The sequence below is a fragment of the Lipophrys pholis genome (genome assembly GCF_963383615.2).
Source record: "Lipophrys pholis genome assembly, chromosome: 1".
Classification (NCBI taxonomy): Eukaryota; Metazoa; Chordata; class Actinopteri; order Blenniiformes; family Blenniidae; genus Lipophrys; species Lipophrys pholis.
In genome coordinates this window covers 50,041,794-50,059,875 of record NC_137635.1, presented here as the reverse complement: position 1 = coordinate 50,059,875, position 18,082 = coordinate 50,041,794, and the positions used below count along the sequence as shown (strand labels likewise).

General features: G+C 42.8%; 1 protein-coding gene across 3 annotated transcripts in view; it reads left to right on the top strand.

Annotated features, from left to right (window-relative positions):
* Positions 1-18,082, top strand: part of pard3ab (par-3 family cell polarity regulator alpha, b) — a 262,388-nt gene that overhangs the window by 159,704 nt on the left and 84,602 nt on the right. For all 3 annotated transcript variants that reach the window (XM_080487990.1, XM_080487989.1, XM_080487991.1), the window contains 4 exons: positions 2,828-2,978; positions 12,129-12,315; positions 13,260-13,411; positions 14,211-14,255. In XM_080487990.1, the coding sequence (XP_080344116.1) occupies positions 2,828-2,978; positions 12,129-12,315; positions 13,260-13,411; positions 14,211-14,255 (535 nt within the window). The remainder of the gene's footprint in view (positions 1-2,827; positions 2,979-12,128; positions 12,316-13,259; positions 13,412-14,210; positions 14,256-18,082) is intronic.

Genomic DNA, 18,082 nt, shown 5'->3' with positions numbered 1-18,082 from the left:
CTGCGTGTGCGTGTGTTGTGCGTGTGCCCGAGCGCGTTGTGTCCTTGCGCACGCTTGTGTGTAGCTTGTGCTTCTGCACGTCCAAGTTATGCATGTATGCATTTATTTTCAAGGCGAGATCTATCTGTGTTCGCTTGTTGAGATGCTGCGCGTGCGTGTGTGCGCTTATTGCAGACATGTCAAGGCAGTGAGACTTCACAGCGAGCATGTTGGATGAATAAAATTCGAGCCCCGGGAGTTTTGTCAATCTTTGCTTCACATGCGGAGCCGGGGGCATAGCCTGAGGCTGTCCAAGTGTCTGGCTATTTAGAAGAAATAGTGTCCGCGACACTGGGAAAACAAGGAGAGGAAAACAGCAGTCATACTCAAAGAAACCACTTAGAGATGCTTTCAGAACTACAGATAAGGAGACGATAGGTTGTTAAAGCCCCATAACCAGCTGTCGATCAAATATTGGTTAAAATGGACTATTACCCGAGGACGACAGGAAAAAAGACGTGGCTCATTTTGACATTTACAGACGTGTGCGCTTTATAATCCTGTATTTACTTTCCTCCCGGCGTCACCATCCCATGACAGCCAATCTCCAATCAATCTTATGTTTGCCGCGGCATAAATTACAAGCCCAACTGCTTCCGATGCCTCTTCCTTTTGTCCTTGCAGAAAAACGAACTTCCTCCACATCACCACCAGCACTCGATGAGATCGAGCCCCCCCCCCCCCCCCCCCCCTTTTCTTAGTATTGTAAATCCCATCGGCCAATACCAAGGCGTTTCACCTCAGCCCCTCGGCCAGCCAATTCATTATCTTCCTCATTTAAAGTCAGGAACAGCAGTGTGCCAGCAGTCACGGTGCCATGTGTCGACCTTAGAATTGAGTTTGTTTCCTGGGTGGATTTGTGGAGGCTATCTGAAGTTTTAGATTAGCTCTTCCAGCCATGACTCAGGCAATTTCAAGTGACTCGATTTCTTCACCGCTTGTGGTGTAAAAACCACAATAAATGAAATAACTCACGTCTTTATCTTGTACATATGAGCTGTTTGGTCATTTATCGCCTCATCTCTGTCTCGCATCAAAAAAACACTCGTGGATTATTTCTTTTTCTGTAAAATACTGTAAAATATCTGTTTCCTCATCATGTACTTGAGGGAGTTTCATTCTTCTGCATCCAGCATCATGGTGGATCTCCTCTGCACCAACAACAGCAATGACATTGGACATAGTGTGAACTTGATGAAGGCACATTTAGCACGAGCAGTTACTCCAAAGATCTGAAATGCTTAGAAAATTTTACTTTAAGAACGATTGCAATTATTCCTGTAACCAGTGAGGATAAAATCATAATTTGCAATGTTTTAAAGTAAAATATTTTCCTTAAAGAAGTGCAACACCCTCTCTCCCCATTTCCCGGTGAATGTATATTTTCTGCTAATACATCCTGTTTTGTCGTGCACATAACTTAAACTTTAAAACATTTAACAATTTATGTCAAGTTGAATAGATGCGACTGTAAGAATGTGATTGTATGCTGATGATAACCAACATTATGAGTGTGAGTTCGTGGACACAGAGAAGTCAGGTGGTTGTGATTACCACAGATTTCCACACAGTGCTGTAATTAGGTATGAAAAGTCCTTGTATATATGACTATAGAGAGAACTTAACGTTTCATTGTTGTACACCATATCGTTATTACAATAAATCTATTTGTCTTCCTGATAATGAAGTGAAATGACAACCCATTGTGGGTGTTTTGTCTCATTGCCTTGATTCCAATCCTTAATCACGGAGTAATGAACATATTACTAATTTATAAAGAAGTTTACTTATGGTTGATCTCTTTTGACACATTGCGGTCGTGATATTTTCACCAGTGTTGCGGATCTTCTACTTTTCCCACAGGGGAAGCTTACTTATGATGTCAAAGTATTTGTTGCCATGAGGGCTGAACACGCAGCCCTTGAGTCTGACATCCACTTTATTACACTTCACATCCCCGCCAGGCCTTTTATTACCCACATGTGCATTTTCTCGTGAACTGAACTTGTTTGTTTACATCCGTATCTATCCGGCAGTGGATATTACAACACCTCAACCGTTTAGTGAGCTGAAGGGATCATTGGGCAAAGACCTTCTGCCAGAATCGAATCCCAGCCTTGCTAGTTATAGTCATTGATTGGGGTAATTTGGCTCTGGTATTGACTGGAGTGTGATAGTGTTATCGCTTGTTATATGATGCCGGCGATGATGGTTATCTTCATGGCAAGAGCTGTCATCACCTTCAGCAAGAAATGGGAAAACCATAGCAAATCAATATAGTCAACGATCCAATGGTCAAACACAGAGAGCAGACACACACTCGGACACACACACGGCGAGGCCATGGATGTGTGCTTATGGGTGACAGGGCCAGCAAATGTTCTGTTTGTCCAGCAAACAAGAGAGTATCATCATGTGTCCTGAGGGTAATGTCAAGATGCTAGCGGGCTAACCTTCCCCTGTGCTCGCTAACAGCCCGCTGCTCTGCAGCCTATTGGAAATCCATGCTCATTTATCCTTGTTATCACAGTGGTAGCATTAGCATGGGTAGCTGCCCCTGCGTCATCCATTACTGTTTTAGCAGGTGTTTGCGTGGCCAGTTCACTTCAGCCTTGTTGTCTTGACTTTTATCGAGTATGAGCGGGACTCTTCTTCTCTCTACTCGTGTACAAAGGATTCGTTTTGTTGCTCTTTATCAGTTTACACTGTTTTATCTTTGGAATGCATGAATACATAAGGTTGAGTGACGGTCAGAGTGAGACTAATAGCTCCTCTTTGTTTCTAATAGGAGACACCGGGGAGCCCGATGGGACCCCAGCAGACTCTGAACACCTCCCTGGATGACCATGAGCGGAGAATCTCGCACTCTCTCTACGGTGGCCTGGAGGGGCTTGATGACAACCTAATGCCACGACAAGGAATGATGCCACGCACAATAGGTCAGTACACAATTATTTTATTTATGAGTCACTCTTTTTAAGGTAATTTCTGGTCTTTTTTTGTTTTTTGTTTACATTATTGTTGTACAAGTGTTACGTTATATATTGAGAGATGGTAAAATTTTGAGAATTTGTGAAACCCATTTATCCAGCGGAAAAAAAAAATAGTGTGCAGCTCTGACAAGGTTAATATTATGACATTTAGACAGCTGGGTCAGAGCATTTCCAGAATGCTCGCTCTTGCAGGATGTCCTCAGTCTGTATTTGTCAGGACCAAAGTGATTTGAAAAAGGAGAACTGGTGAACCAGCGATCAGGTCACAAGTGGTCACAGCTCACTGATGCACATAGAAAATGAAAGCTGACCCCTGTGGTCAAAAGTTACTGTTATTCCTGCTGGAAAAGCTGATATTATAAATGGATGTAATGTTGTACAATGTGTGTGTCGCCGCCACTGAAAGTTACTACAGTGGCCGGACACATTTGCATCCGGTCTTGGTATAATCGTATAATGCAGACAGTGTTTCTTTACTGGGAAAAACCTTGGACGTTGTGATCTGTTTTAATATTTACCGATGGATCCTTAGAAATGACAATATAATTTCCAAAATTAACTGTTCTGTTTGTAATATTTGAAAATACTCTCTTCATCACTTATAAGCAAAAAGTATAAAGAAATTATTCAAAAAAAGCTTCAAAATAGTTCAGTGTGTGTGTCCTAAATTTCAAATGTATGTCCCACATTTCAATTAGGTTAAAAAAAAATATGCACATTTTCATTGTATTTAATTTTTTTTCTGAGAAATACATTTGCACACCTCATTGTTTACTCTGTGTTATTAAATGGCATTTTCTTCTGCTGGATCATACACCTTTTGTAGGCAGAATATGGTCCATAATAATGCTTTCAGAGTGATGGCTTAACCCATGTGGATGTTTCGGATCCATTAAGATGTCACTCCTTCATTGTGACTGAATTTACCTTCCTTAAAATATTGCTTGTGGGATCGTTGGGGTTTGCGCTGAATTGTTTTGTTGACTTAAGCATCATTAGTCAGGTGGTCATAAATATATGGCTGATCATTGAGTTGTTTAGTTTGAGGTAGATTTAGAAAAACAGAGGAGGAAAAAAAGGGAAATCTGTGAGTCTCCCTGTTACTCCATGACCTGCCCATCATTGCTCAAACAGGCTTCGAGTAGATTTGGAAGTGAGTGTGTTTGTTGGCCAAGGTGCAGGAGATTAGCGGGCCTGTTCGTGTTGGCGTGCGGGAGCTTTGCGCGCACGTGTGCAGGATTGCACTCGTTTTGCATCCGGACAATGGACAGGGATGGTTGGTCACGTATCTGCGAGGTAAAAGGAGGAGCAGATGGTGTGACCGGGCAGAAGTACAGGATGACCCAAACTGTTTCTTTGCTTTTAGTAATCCGCATGTATTGAGGTGCATGAAAATACAGATTTTTTTTCTGCTGAGTCGGCAAATACCTTTTAATGAACTGAAAGAGTTGAGTGGACACACCAACTTTTAATCACTTTTTTTTTTTTTCTTTAATTAGCCATTACTAACCCTGCCTCATTAATCAACGCCCAATAAAGTGAATTTCTTGAGGTCTGTTTTTACCGCTCATGCAGACTGGCGGCTGGCATTGAACATTGAAAGAAGTTCTGAGTGACAAGAGAGCGTCAATAGATGAAGTGGCAGTCGCTGCATTCATCCAACAGTCTGACCTTCCAATGAATGTAAAGTACAAGGGGTCAAGGCAGATACATATACAAGAGATAAACTGTTTCTCAGCTTGAATATGAGAAACAACATTGTTTTGTTTTTTTTTCTTTCTTCATCCGACCCGTCAATGATGTTTGCAACTTCGAGTCCCCAGCGCTTTCTTCAGCTCTGCTGAAAGTCGATCGCATCCACAGATTCGGGGAATGAAAGAGAATTTTAAGCCGAGATTCAATAAAGTCACGATCTTCAGATGGTTTGGGGAGGAGAGGAGTGTTAACTGCTTTTCAGATCGTAAAGACACGGGCAAAGACAAACTTAAACCAAGATGATACAGACAGAAGAAAATGACGAAAAACTGCAGAAACTCCAAACAAGGGAGACTTTTTTTTGTTGTTGTTGTTGACAAATCGAAAGCAGCTGATAAATAATCCAGACCGAGGGTAGATTTCAGGTCTGTGCCAGTACTCAGAAAGTGGATTGTTAACACAACAAAGCAAGAGAAAACGGAAAACGAATCACGAGTTTTCAAGTAAATTGTGTCAATAATTACTTGACATCAAATAATGGATCCATCAGTTTCTCTTGCTTGGTAATCTGGTGGTAAATCAGTTGACAGAATTAAAAAGAAAAAAAGAAAGAAATCAATTGATGGGAGAAAAAAAAAAGAATGAATTCATATCTGCAGCGATTTGATCCCTGATCTAAATCTTCCTCTCAGATTAAATGATGTTCAGAAAGCAGAGTAGCTTCCAGTCGTTGGCGTTGGCAGGAAGGATTACACCAACGATGTCTGTGCTTAAATTGAATGTCCCCGCCTCTCTCTGCTGAAGTGTGGTGACTTTGTGAGGATTATTGAAAAAAAAACCACACAATGTGTGTTTTCTAACTCTTTTAAGACCCCGCGCTGTTAATACTACACCTGCGCTCTGATCCTCCGTCACGTGTACGTTGTTTCTGTGTCTCCCCCGCTTTGAATCAGCTGGGCCCGGCAGCGTAATGTCAGTTTTCTTTTTGCATATTAAAGTCCTCCAGAGAGCAGATGGAGGAAACGTGTCGGCCTGTGGAGCGACGGCCTTTTTCTAATTGCTATCACAGACATGGGAGACCTTTTCCCTGCTTATTAAACAGTTAATCAGCCCAGTGGAGTGTTTTCCTTTCTTCTTTTCCCCCCCGACCACTTTAGGATGAATTTCAACCCCACTTTATCATGACAAATGTTTTTTACATGTGTTTTCCAAATCTGTTCAACTCAAGAAAGTCGTTAAAACCCAGAAATGTCGGTCAGTTTTTTGTTTTTGGTTTTGTTCCCAAGCGCTTAGAGATATTAAAGCAGAGCTTCTTTTTTTTTTTTTTCTAGTTTTGTATAAAAGTGAGATTGGAGAGGTGGGGAAAGGATTAAAGCCTTATTTGAAATGTTGTTTAATTTGCCACTGTGGGCCGAAAGCAAAGAGGATAAAGTCTGGGGGGCTCTGGGTTTAAGCTGCTGTACTCCTCGTGTTGCTTTTCTTAGCAGTGACCTGAAGTCAACTTTTAAATATGGTATTATTGCACAAATAGTAATAAAACAATTGTGTATACGCCGCCTTGGTTTTCTTTTGGTTCGAGCAACAAGTAGTGAGAATGTCTCTGCAAATATGTGAAATCATGCTGGAAACTTCACTGGTTTTTAAAAAGGTCATATTATGCAGCTTTTCAACACTTTCACATGGCTTTTGTTGGTCCAAACATGTTGTATTCAAAGTTTATTGCCCCAAATCCAGCTTTTCCTTGATTTTCATCCTTTAAAATATTGGATCATATGAGCTGCATTCAGAATATGCTGTGTCTGTGTGTGCTGGACTGGCTCCGCCCACACATGCCCATTTTAGGAAGAGCAGAGCAACCTAATTGTGGGAGGGTTAAAGGGAGAGGCCTACCTTGACTGGGATTGGCTAAACCCCCGATGACACTATACTGTATAGGGTTTGATTTCTGATTCGCTCATTGGAGCAACACACTTTTGAAAAAATGGCAGAAAATGATGTCGTTTTCATGCACACGCATGCACAGAGCAATACGCGATAAACATAAACAGTGGCGAGTACGCAGACATTCGCATGAAGAAACGATCGCGTTGGATTGCTATTCCAGGTGACTCTCAAACTATAAAACTCCTTTTAATCCCTTATTTTCCTTCTCTTCTTATGTGTGCCTTCAGTTTCCAACAACAGTTTCTTGACTATAGCTGAGAGTTCTTGCCGCTCTTTTTGATTTTTGATGTGGTCATATTCTCATTTGTAACATCACAAAGCTCAAACTCCTTTTTAGAATCAGTTATGCCTCTTTCCTTGATTTAAGTGCAATCGAAATGCCCCTGTGATGCCGAGGCAATACGTCATCGGACTTGGTCGAGCAGAGACGGATCCGTCCAAACAAAGAGAGCACCGTACTGTCTGCATACCACTACACAGAGGGTAACAATTGTGGTGTGTTTGTGTGTAATTTTGGGTCGGCTCACCCAGCACTCCCATGCACTTGGGCGAAGTCGTGTAATGAGGTACTGGCTGGAGGCTGTGTACCATTTTGTTTTTTTTTGTTTTGTTTTTTAAAAACCCTGTGTGTGGTCTTGAGTTAGAATCCCAGCTGATGATCGCACGAGCTGTTTCATCTTATCAGGTTTCTCGTGAATAAGCAGAAATGTGGTGATCTGGAAAAAGCACCACACTCAGCCGCTGGGACCCTCTGTGGAAGAAGAGCGGCGCTGCAGTTCCCAGAAGAGTGTGAACACCAAGCCGAGCTCTGCATGCTCAGCAAGCCGAGCTTGAATAAATAAAACCTGTGTGTGTGTGTGTGTGTGTGTGTGTGTGTGTGTGTGTGTGTGTGTGTGTGTGTGTGTGTGTGTGTGTGTGTGTGTGTGTGTGTGTGTGTGTGTGTGTGTGTGTGTGTGTGTGTGTGTGTGTGTGTGTGTGTGTGTGTGTGTGTGTGTGTGTGTGTGTGTGTGTGTGTGTGTGTGTGTGTGTGTGTGTGTGTGTGTGTGTGTGTGTGTGTGTGTGTGTGTGTGTGTGTGCGTGCGCCGGAGGGAGGGGTGGTGTCTTTCCACAGAAAAAAAAAAAAGAAAAGAAAAAGTCTGTTCTGTAGTTGTGAGGGGGTGCCACCCAACATAAATCATGCATTAGGGCTTTCTTAGAAGACAACATCATCTCCATTCAGCACATATCGGCTTCTCGTTTCGCCCCGCACGCTCTTAGATCACTCGCTGGTTTTGTGCACTCTGAAAGATGCCAATGGATAAGAAAGCGACTTAATTATTCCTTCAGGCCAAAAGCTTTCAAGGCCCGGCACCCCTGGCAATAACCTCCTTCCTAATTATGCAAATAGATGGAGACAAGACAAAATTTAAATCGAGAGGGAAGGAGGGGGCAATAGAAAAACTCCTTTTTTTGTCTTTCACTCCCTGTTATTCTCACGTTTAGAGCATCTTTTCCCTTTTCATTTAGTAGCTTTAGAGAAAGTCCATCGGGTCATTACGATACAGTGAGACGTCACAAGGAGGCCGCCTGAGCAGAGTGAATGGGGGAAAAGAAGAGACTATTTGAAATAAGGAAAGAAGTTGTGTTCAAACCTGTTACATTTAAACTGCACAGATTTTCAAACTGAGAGTAGTTTATTCATGATGGACGGCCATATCTGTTACAATGGTTGCTTGGCTACCTCACCTATACCAGAGCTCCAGATGCCATTGTTTATCATTTTTATTTCTTACCGTGTCAAGCAACTATTATTTTAGAAATTGCTTCATGTGATAATAATCAGGAAATCCAGCGTCCCCCAAATTAAGATGCCGAGCATAATCCTCAGGTTTACACAACAGCAATTCAAGGGAAAACAGAAGACTTGTCTGTTTACAAAATAAAAGTGCAACTTTTTGAAAACGCTCCATCTCCGTGGAAACAGGGGGATGTAACTTCTCTGAAATGCTGCTGCTGGACTCCTAGTCCATATTCTCCTGGGATTTGGTAGTTTTATTTTTGAGTTACCCATAATTGTTCCATTGCCGATCGTACAGTACGTTTATCTGTTTGGTGCTCAGGTGACGTTAGGCGATCCGTCCGCTTGGCAGCGGCATTGTTGCTGGCCGACGGCTGCCCTCGGGTGCTGGCACTAAAACAAAGCCTCCTTCTTCCCCCCTTTTTTTTTTCCCTCCTTCTTTTACCAGCCTCGTTGACAGATTCATTGGTTTTCTACTCACTTGCTGCCAGTTGATTGTGCTGCAGTGATTCATTCTGTGACATTGATGGGATTCTCAGTGTTGCGCATTGGACTGCTTAGGGAAATGGGATTAAGTGGTTTTGTGAGTGCACATGTGTGCGGACATTTGTATACAGTGTGTGTGTGTGTGTGTGTGTGTGTGTGTGTGTGTGTGTGTGTGTGTGTGTGTGTGTGTGTGTGTGTGTGTGTGTGTGTGTGTGTGTGTGTGTGTGTGTGTGTGTGTGTGTGTGTGTGTGTGTGTGTGTGTGTGTGTGTGTGTGTGTGTGTGTGTGTGTGTGTGTGTGTGTGTGTGTGTGTGTGTGTGTGTGTGTGTGTGTGTGTGTGTGTGTGTGTGTGTGTGTGTGTGTGTGTGTGTGTGTGTGTGTGTGTGTGTGTGGCTGTGCTGGTGCAGAGGACTCACCCAGACTCCTAAATTTGCAGTGACTAACAAACATACGCAGCGGGAGGGGGCCAAGAGGAGGGCGCACACTCACACACACTGAAAGCACTAAAACAGTTGTAGTTCATACAGGAAAAAGCTCAATGGTGTCAAGGGCATACACTCCCACGCTTTGTTCTTACATGCAAGCATCGAGTATTCAGATAGTTTGCATATTTCTCAATTAGAAGGTCGTTAGGTTGGTCTTTTTTCAATCAACTACCCATAATTTGTGAACTAATCAAGCATTACTAGTCATGTTTAAATAGTTCATGTCAACCCTTTAACCTCAACTCTTCCATCGGCTGAAAGCTTTCATAATGTTTGTGTTGCATAAGCGAATGCTTTTATAGTTAAGAATGTTTTGATTGTATTCAAGCTATGGGACATTAAAGCCATTGGCTGTTTATTTAGTATGCACATCGCAAAATCAGGGATAATGGTGGAAGTTGAAAGGAAGTGTTGCACTTTCTTAGCAGTTCAGTTACCAACTGGGGTCGTGCCAGGAGAAAGTGCATAATGAGTTCATTTGAATAAAACTCCACTTAAGAAGTTCTCCTCATTCACCAAAAGTAACAAACAGCGACCAATGACTGTTTAATTGACCTCCACACACGCACATCTCCACCCTCCCACATTCACACGTGTTCCCGTCTCCGCTTTGGTTTCCTCCAATCTGCTTATTTTCATGAGGCCATTCACTCAGGCCAGCTGGAGGCCCCAGCATTCTATGTTCCTGGCACCCGACGATCCTGGAACCTGATGAACCTGACACCCAATGGTCCTTGCACCCAGAGGGCCTGTCACCTGATGCTTATACCACCTGATAGTCCTAGCACCCGGAGGCCCCAGCACCCAATGGTCCTAGTACATAGAGACCACAGCACCCAATGACTCCAGGATCTGATGTTTTTTTAACCCTATGGTCCTGTCCCCCAATGGTCTTATCACCTGATTGTCCCATCACCTGGAGGCATCCGATGGTTCTACTGCAAAATAAGCCGAGCACCCGATGGTCCTTGCACCTGGAGGCCCGAGCACTGATGGTCCTTGCACCCGGACGCACTAACACCCAATGGTCCCAGCACCCATTGGTGTTTGCACCTGGGAGCCACAGCACCTGTTGGGCTCGGCACCCAGAGGCCCCAGCACCCAGAGCCCCCAGCACCCAATGGCCCTAGTATGTAGAGGTCCCAGTACCCAGAGGCCCCAGCACCCGGTGGTCCCAGCACCCAATGGTCCTGGTATGTAGAGGTCCCAGCACCCGGTGGTCCCAGCACCCAGAGGCCCCAGCCCCCGGTGGTCCTAACATCCAGAGCCCCCTGCATTCAAACGGCACACCTGGCTCAGAGCTGCAGGTCTGTGGCTTTAAAACCCAAACACTTTCTAAAGACAAACAAACCTTCTCCCCCAGCGCAGCACAGAGAGCTTTCATGAAGCTGCCCCTCTCCACCCCCTCTCCCCCTCCCTCCTCTCTCCCCCTCGTTTTTGATGCCAATTTCAAAATAGAGATTAAAGACAAAGTCATGCGCTGCATATCAATGGGAGTTTTTAAGCTCTTGCTTTTCAGCGGCATTGAAAGAGGACTATTTGATTCCCGCCTCGGCACAGGGAACTTTTTATCTTTTATTTGTGAGGTCACAGCTTGAAATAAGCGCAGTGTTTTGACATGGAAACATTATTATGGATGTTGCCAAATTTCTCTGTGAAAGCTGATTGAACAAAAGCGGTTTGATTCTGCTTTAAAACTCCAAAAAAAGATTGGTGTGTTGAGAAGTTAACTTGTATTTTATTTTGTATTTTCTAATGGCATACATGTTCCTTTGCTAAATTCTCTAATGCTTTAATAATAGCCGTGTGTTGGAAACAAATTTCCTCTTTTTGTTTTTGATTTATAACTTAACTCCTAATTAATCAGACACTCTATCTTGAATTTCATCCCTTCGCTAAAGTTGAAATTGTTTGGAAATCGGTGTTTGCTAATAAGTGCGATCAGTTCTCACAACTTCTCCAGTCGGAATTAAAAATAAACTGGAGTCACATTTACTTAAGTTTTCAATCTGCTACCAAACAGACTGGCGGCCGAGTGTGAACTGCGTGAACAAAACTGTTCACTCTGACAATAAACTCATAATTTATGCGAGAGATAAAACACCCAGAAAGTGGAAAAAAAAAAAAAAAAACTGTTGCGAAGCTCGTGACAAGTTTTAGGTGTGCAGACACACAGATAATCTGTGACTTTCATTCATATGAATAAAGTAGTATCTGCAACTTTGGGATATATTGAATTGAAGAGACCATATATTAGTTTCCTATTTTTTTTTATAGATTTCTCACAAGTCTTGCATTCTTAACTTGACTAGAACACGCGGCATGGTGGTATAGCGGTATGCACTGTCACCTCAGATTCAGAAAGACTCTGGTTTGAGTCTGATTGCATCTTGTATGGAGTTTGGGACACTTGTAAATGTACTATAGTGCTACTCTATTGAAGTTTGTTGGAATATTTGAATGTAACAAAGACCAGAGAGGTGAAGTTGGATCCATAACAAAATATGACAGACTTCCTTTATACATTTGATCATATTTTATACATATTGGTTAGTTCTAACTTGGTAAAAAATGTCATGAAAAAACAGAGTGTGGAGATTTTTCCTTTTGAATCAAGGAAATACACCTGAAACCGACTCGAACAAGCAAAGCAGGACATTTGTCTTTCAAGATAATTAAAAAAAAAAATCTGCATTTTTCTGTCTTTCAGGGAACTATCAGCTGTCGCCAACCGTCAACATGCCGCAGGATGACACCGTGATCATCGAGGACGACCGGCCGCCACTCCTCCCGCCAAATCTCTCTGACCAGTCCTCGTCCAGCTCTCACGACGACGTGGTCTTCACTGCAGACGTGACTCCATCGTGGGCCAAAGAGCCGCCCGTTCAGAATGACAGGTGGGCGAGAAAATAGGACTTTTCACTCCTCCAGATCACCCCGAGGTTTCTGCCTCTGTGAACGCTGAATGTTGGACTTGGTGTTTGAAAGGTCGCGTGTGCTCAAGGCCAGCGAGGGTCTGATGCTGTTGGTTGGTGTGTGTAGGTGTGTGTGTTCCTTCCATTGATTGCTCTTTGATTGAAGTGTCGGCGGAGGCGGGTCTCTCCTGTATCGGCACGGTGCTGATGAAAAGATGTTCATGGTTCCTCAGTGTTTGTGTTTGAGGAAGATAAATAAATCAATATAATGTCGGACTGCAACCAACGCATGTCCATTTTTATATTATCGTATTATTTATCATCAAATATTTCTGATGTCTTTCTTAATTTCTTTTAGCCTTGCATTGTCTTTTCTGTTTTCCAATGTCTTCTCTAACCTGTCCATTCCTGCTCCAAGTATTATATTCATACCCTCATAGATCCACTTTCACAGCTACCATGAATATTTCATTTTTTTTCTTCTTCATATTTTCCCCTATTTCAATTTTTTCCCCCTTAAAACCAAACAATTGCTTTGGAAAATGACTACATTTGCAAAGAAAAGCCAATTTTGATGAATCCTTCTGGTGCAAAATACAGTGAAATGTCCCCCCAAAAAATTCTCCTATAACTGTTGCATTATGCATGTTTTTACAAACTCACCCTGACAGCATGGCTTTGAGGCTGGTTTGATAGCAATGAGGTTTTTCAAGGAAGCATCGCCAACATCTCAGCTCGAGACACAGTGTTGTGTTGTGTTCGCTAGTTTTAAGACATTTATTTAGAAAAAAAAAAACTTAACAGTTTGCGGTTTGAATTCGAGCCTGTTGGCGGCCAGTTTTGGCCCTCGGGCCTCAAGCTTGATACCCCTGGTCTACGTCCTTTCTCTCTGACCCTCCTCTCACTCTCTCTCTCTCTCCTTCCAGCTGTTTGAATCCAGATGACAGCCAGGCTGACGGTGCTTTCCAGAGGGAAGGTTTCGGACGCCAGAGTATGTCAGAGAAGCGCACCAAGCAGTTCGGAGACGCCGCTCAGCTGGAGATCATCAAGACACGCAAGTCCAAGAGCATGGATCTAGGTACAAGAGTTCAAACTTCTTTCCAAACTTTAGGTTCAACAGTTGCAAGGAGTTTCCCCAGGAAGAGACTGAGGTCCATTGACTTGACAATTAACAAGGTCACGTACATTAAATACAGGTTTAGCCTGCGTAAAAGCTGCATCTATTTGCCAGAATATCAGACGTCCCCAACTTATATTCAAACAGAAAGGTGAAAAATAGGTTTTGCGTGATGAGCCTTCATGTCCTCTGTCATCTGATGAAGTCTGAGCGTGCTCTGGTCAGCTAAAATCCTGACAAATAAATTGCACAGCCTTGAGCCCACACACACACACGCTCACACACTCACTCTCTTATGTTTCCGACATGCTCCTTTCTATTCAAATGCGTCCCTCCCTCTTGCCTCTTTGTATGAAAACAGACTTCCACTTCTCTCTCCAAAGTCAAGAACTTCGCCATGTTGATTCACCTTGAAATGGCTCCGAACAGCCGCTGATTGCTTTGGCTGCAACAGTCTCTGCTCGCACTCCCTATAATCATATCTAATCTTCCCGACCAGATTGCTGCTGTGTGCCATGTTGATATCACAACAAGTCTGATTGCTATCCTCAGAAGCCTCTTTTCATTTCCCATCTCCATCTCCCGCACCCCCCTTTCATGTCTCGCATGGTGTCCGACCCTAATTGAGACGAAGCCCCTTCAGATGTTTGCCGTTGCTACCTGGATGTTGCATGTGGAATGCCGTGAGCACTAACTGAAACCCCAAATGTTTGTATCCCCCCTCTCTCTTTTTTTTCTCCCTCCCTTCTTCCTTTAACAGTAGCCGACGAGATTAACCTCACCCCTCGTCCCGAGGCCGACGCAGGTAAGACCGGTTCGCTCAAGTTAGACGAAAAAACTAGCCTCAGCCGTGATCTCCATCACTGGTTTATCAGTTCATGGAAAGAATCTGAGGGTGAAAGGAGATGTATCCATCCATTTTCTTTAACGTTTTATCCAACTTAGGGTTGCCGATTCAATTCAATTTATTTCTGTAGCGCCAAATACAGCACAGTCATTTCAAGCCACTTTTACAGAGAAAATCCCAACAGTTCCACATGTGACGGTGGAGAGGAAAAACTTCCTTTTCACAGGAAGAAACCTGCAGAACGAGACTCAGAAGTGGAGAAATGTAGCTGTTCCGGTAAGGCTTAGAGGATAGAACGAGAGAAAAGCATAGGACGGACGGACAGTTTGTGGGTGGAGGGATTCCAACCCTGGTTCAGGTCGGTGGTAGGTATTCTCAGAAGGCAGAGAGCACCCTGGACACCGCTTAAACTCGGACGTGTTTCAAACCATTGAAGAAAACCTGGAGAGACCTTTTGTACAAGTGAAACACAGAAAGGTGCCTAAGGTTCAAACTTGGGGTCTTGTCACTGTGTCACTCTGTGTCACTTGTATCAAGGCGTTGGTTTCATCGTGTCAAAGCTAGCATTTGTCTAAATAGTTCCAAGTTCTACACACTTTCTCACGTCTGTCCAAGCCATCAGTTTCCTCAATGCAGCTATTTAATTCCGAGATGTATGAAAATGAAGATATTTATTTATGAAGCACATACAGTAATAAAACCCTTATCCAGCCTCGGCACACGGCTTCACAAAATCGATCAGCTCATAACAGGTACAAGACATGACAGAAATTGTGCAGCAACAACAGACACGGGCATTAAATTGCACGTATTGATCCTGCAAATACAAATCCCCCTGATAACTTGCAGATTATGCTCGTCGCCTTTCTTTCGCGTCTCCCCCGCGTTCGACGTCGGGAGTCGCTCGTGACAAGTCGAATTTGTCGGCGGAGTGTCGCCGTTTTCAGCCGCAGTGTTTTTTTAAGGTCGCCAACCGAACACAGTCGCGAAAGCAGCTGGGTGACTACAGTTTCGATTTCCTCTCTTTAGTCGGAGATGCAGCTTTAGCACTAATTGTTTTGTGTGTATGTGTGCTCGCGACGCGACAGGGTGAGAAAGCGCGGCGTCCTTGGTTAAGGCAGTGAGCTGACAGGCAGTCATCTGTCACTGTCAGGTCTCGTCTACCTTCACTGTCTCCAGTGAATGATAGGGCCTGCCTCCAAAATCAGTGAGAGAGTTAGACAGAAGGACTGATGAGAGAGAGAGAGAGACATAGATAGATATATATATATATATATATATATATGTGTGTGTGTGTAGAGAGAGACACGGACACATACAAGGTGAGCTTTACACTGTAAGAAAGAAAAGATCTCATCAGTTTGTGGATCAATGACTCATTTAAAGCATTTTTCAGTTCTTCACAGGAAAATTGACGCGCTGCTCAACGAGACAAAACCAGTAAAAGAACCAGAATCGGTAAATGCACGACTCAGATTTAAAAAGTGTCCTCCGGGCGAAGATCGAGCAAGGCCGAGTGAGAGAAAACACAAGATGATAGTCCAATCTTTATTTTTGCATTCGTCAAAACAGTGTGTGGGCCACAATGCCGATGGAGAGGCGCCCGTTTTTAACTTTCAATCAGGTTATGATCGCATGAGTCAGCGTGGATGAGGTTGCTGCATAATTTATAATGTACGTCTGCCAAACGGCGGCGACAGATGAGTCAGCTGAAACTGTTACGTAATCCGATAACGGCCAGAAAAGAAAGAAAAAAGTACAAACTTGGCATGTAATTACAGCTTTAAACACAGCTAGTCCTCATGCAAAAGTGAGAAGAAAATAACAATGGTTTCTGACATCAATGGCTGCTTTTTTGAAACGATCGGTCACAATTAGACTTTTTATATGGCTCCGGAAAAGTTCACATCATTTACATGGATTTAAAAAAAAAAAAAAAATAATAGAAAGTAGAATAGGTTCCACAATAAAAAGCTATTTATCAACAGATGATGTTTAATTCTTACTTAAGAATTTTTTCTTCTTTTTTTTTGTATTTTTTAAAGCTGCATTTCAATGATTACAAAGTGAAGATGGATTGAAAGATTGTTAAAATCAAATCTCTGTTTCAGGTCAAGTTACTTTGGTCGTACTTGAAAATAGCTCGAGAGCTGATTTACTTATATGGTAGGATGAATATAGTTTACATTGACAGACTGTCAAATAAAAGAAAATTGAAATCAAAACAGTGGAGTTTAAGCTATTTCAAGTGATTTGACTTGAACTACGGTTTTGGATCTATTGCAGTCGTTTGAATGCGATGAGGTTACGTTTGTATCCTGAGAGGACATGTACATTTTTCCATTTTTCAACAAATATTCCTCATATTATTATTCTCCAAGCGTCAGATCTGCACTGACTCACTTTTTTCATGTGTATTTCGAGCCTCCAGCAGATTTCTATCGATCCTCTTGTTTTATAGCTTTTATTAAACTGCCTTGTTATGCTGAGTCATATCGTGACTCAGCTCTTAATGTTTTACAGATGGAACATCCAGCTTAACTACTTAACTATTCTGTTAAAAAAAAAAAAAAAAAGAGTTTCCTAATGTCATCCGAAAAGATCTTTGTAATAGTTAAGTAACTGGAGGTCAAACTCACTACTTTATGTTTCAGAAGCAGGAAATAATTACTTCCAAAAACATTTAAGACGGGTTTTATGGAGTTCATGGGATCACCCAGAGGACATTTTCTCATAGGGATTTATGAAGCAGAACGAAGGTTATGGATGCCGCTCGGGACACAGCCCGGCGATTGTCCGCAGCCAGCCAACTGTCCGCGTCTACCATGTGGCTGTAACCTGTGTCAATAAACCAATCACAGCTCTGGGTTTGTGGACGGCCGTTTCCCCTCTCGGAGCTGTCACAGACTCTGCTTTCCGCAGGATGATCGTATTTTGGCTTTGGTAAATGGAGCATGGCTCATTTGTACTTAGTGGAGAGCACACATTGTTTGAAAAATAAAAAGGCGGTAAAGTGACACCAGGGGCCCACAAAGAGAAAATAAACCTCGGGCACTTAAATCAAACAGGGTGGATTCTATTAGGCCAAAACACAAGGGGGATTGGAAACGTACAAACCTCTCTTGACGCCGAGACTAAAGATTCACCCGAAACACTTCAATCATGAAGGGAGTGTAAAGAGAAAATCAAGAAAAGACACCTACGGTTCCGTTTGCGCGACGTTTCGAGTGAAAACGCATCGTTTTTGTCCATTTCTGTTTTTACACGGCAACGTTTTAAAAACAATTTGAGAAAAGTTGCGCTACCCTGTTTCCATGGAGACGAAGTTGGAGCCTTTTCAAAAAGTTTGGTTTTCCCAAGGCAACGGAGTCGGAGCGTTTCCCGAAAAAAAAAATCCCCTCCCCCCGTTTCCATGGAAACGGAGTTGGACCATTTTCGAAAAGTTCAATTTTCAGGGCCTCCAAGCCCTGTTGTCTAGGTAAACTGACCCCCAAAACACAAAAACGTTTGCGTTTTTCCTTGAAGAAGTAGTTTTTTTTAAACGGGGCCTTATTTTCTGGAAAAATAAAATCAATGTTTGTAGTTCAAAATAAAATATTTGTTCCCAATGTGAGTGAAACTTCCAGTTGTAACTTTCAAGACTGAAAATTATGGAACTTTTGTTTGTTGATTCTGCATGTTGATGTTGAATTTATATTGTGCAGCCCCAGTTTAGACCTTCACTGGATTTCGATGAGTGAACTGGTGAAATATTTAAATCTGCTCAATAAGTTTGCTGGTGTCAG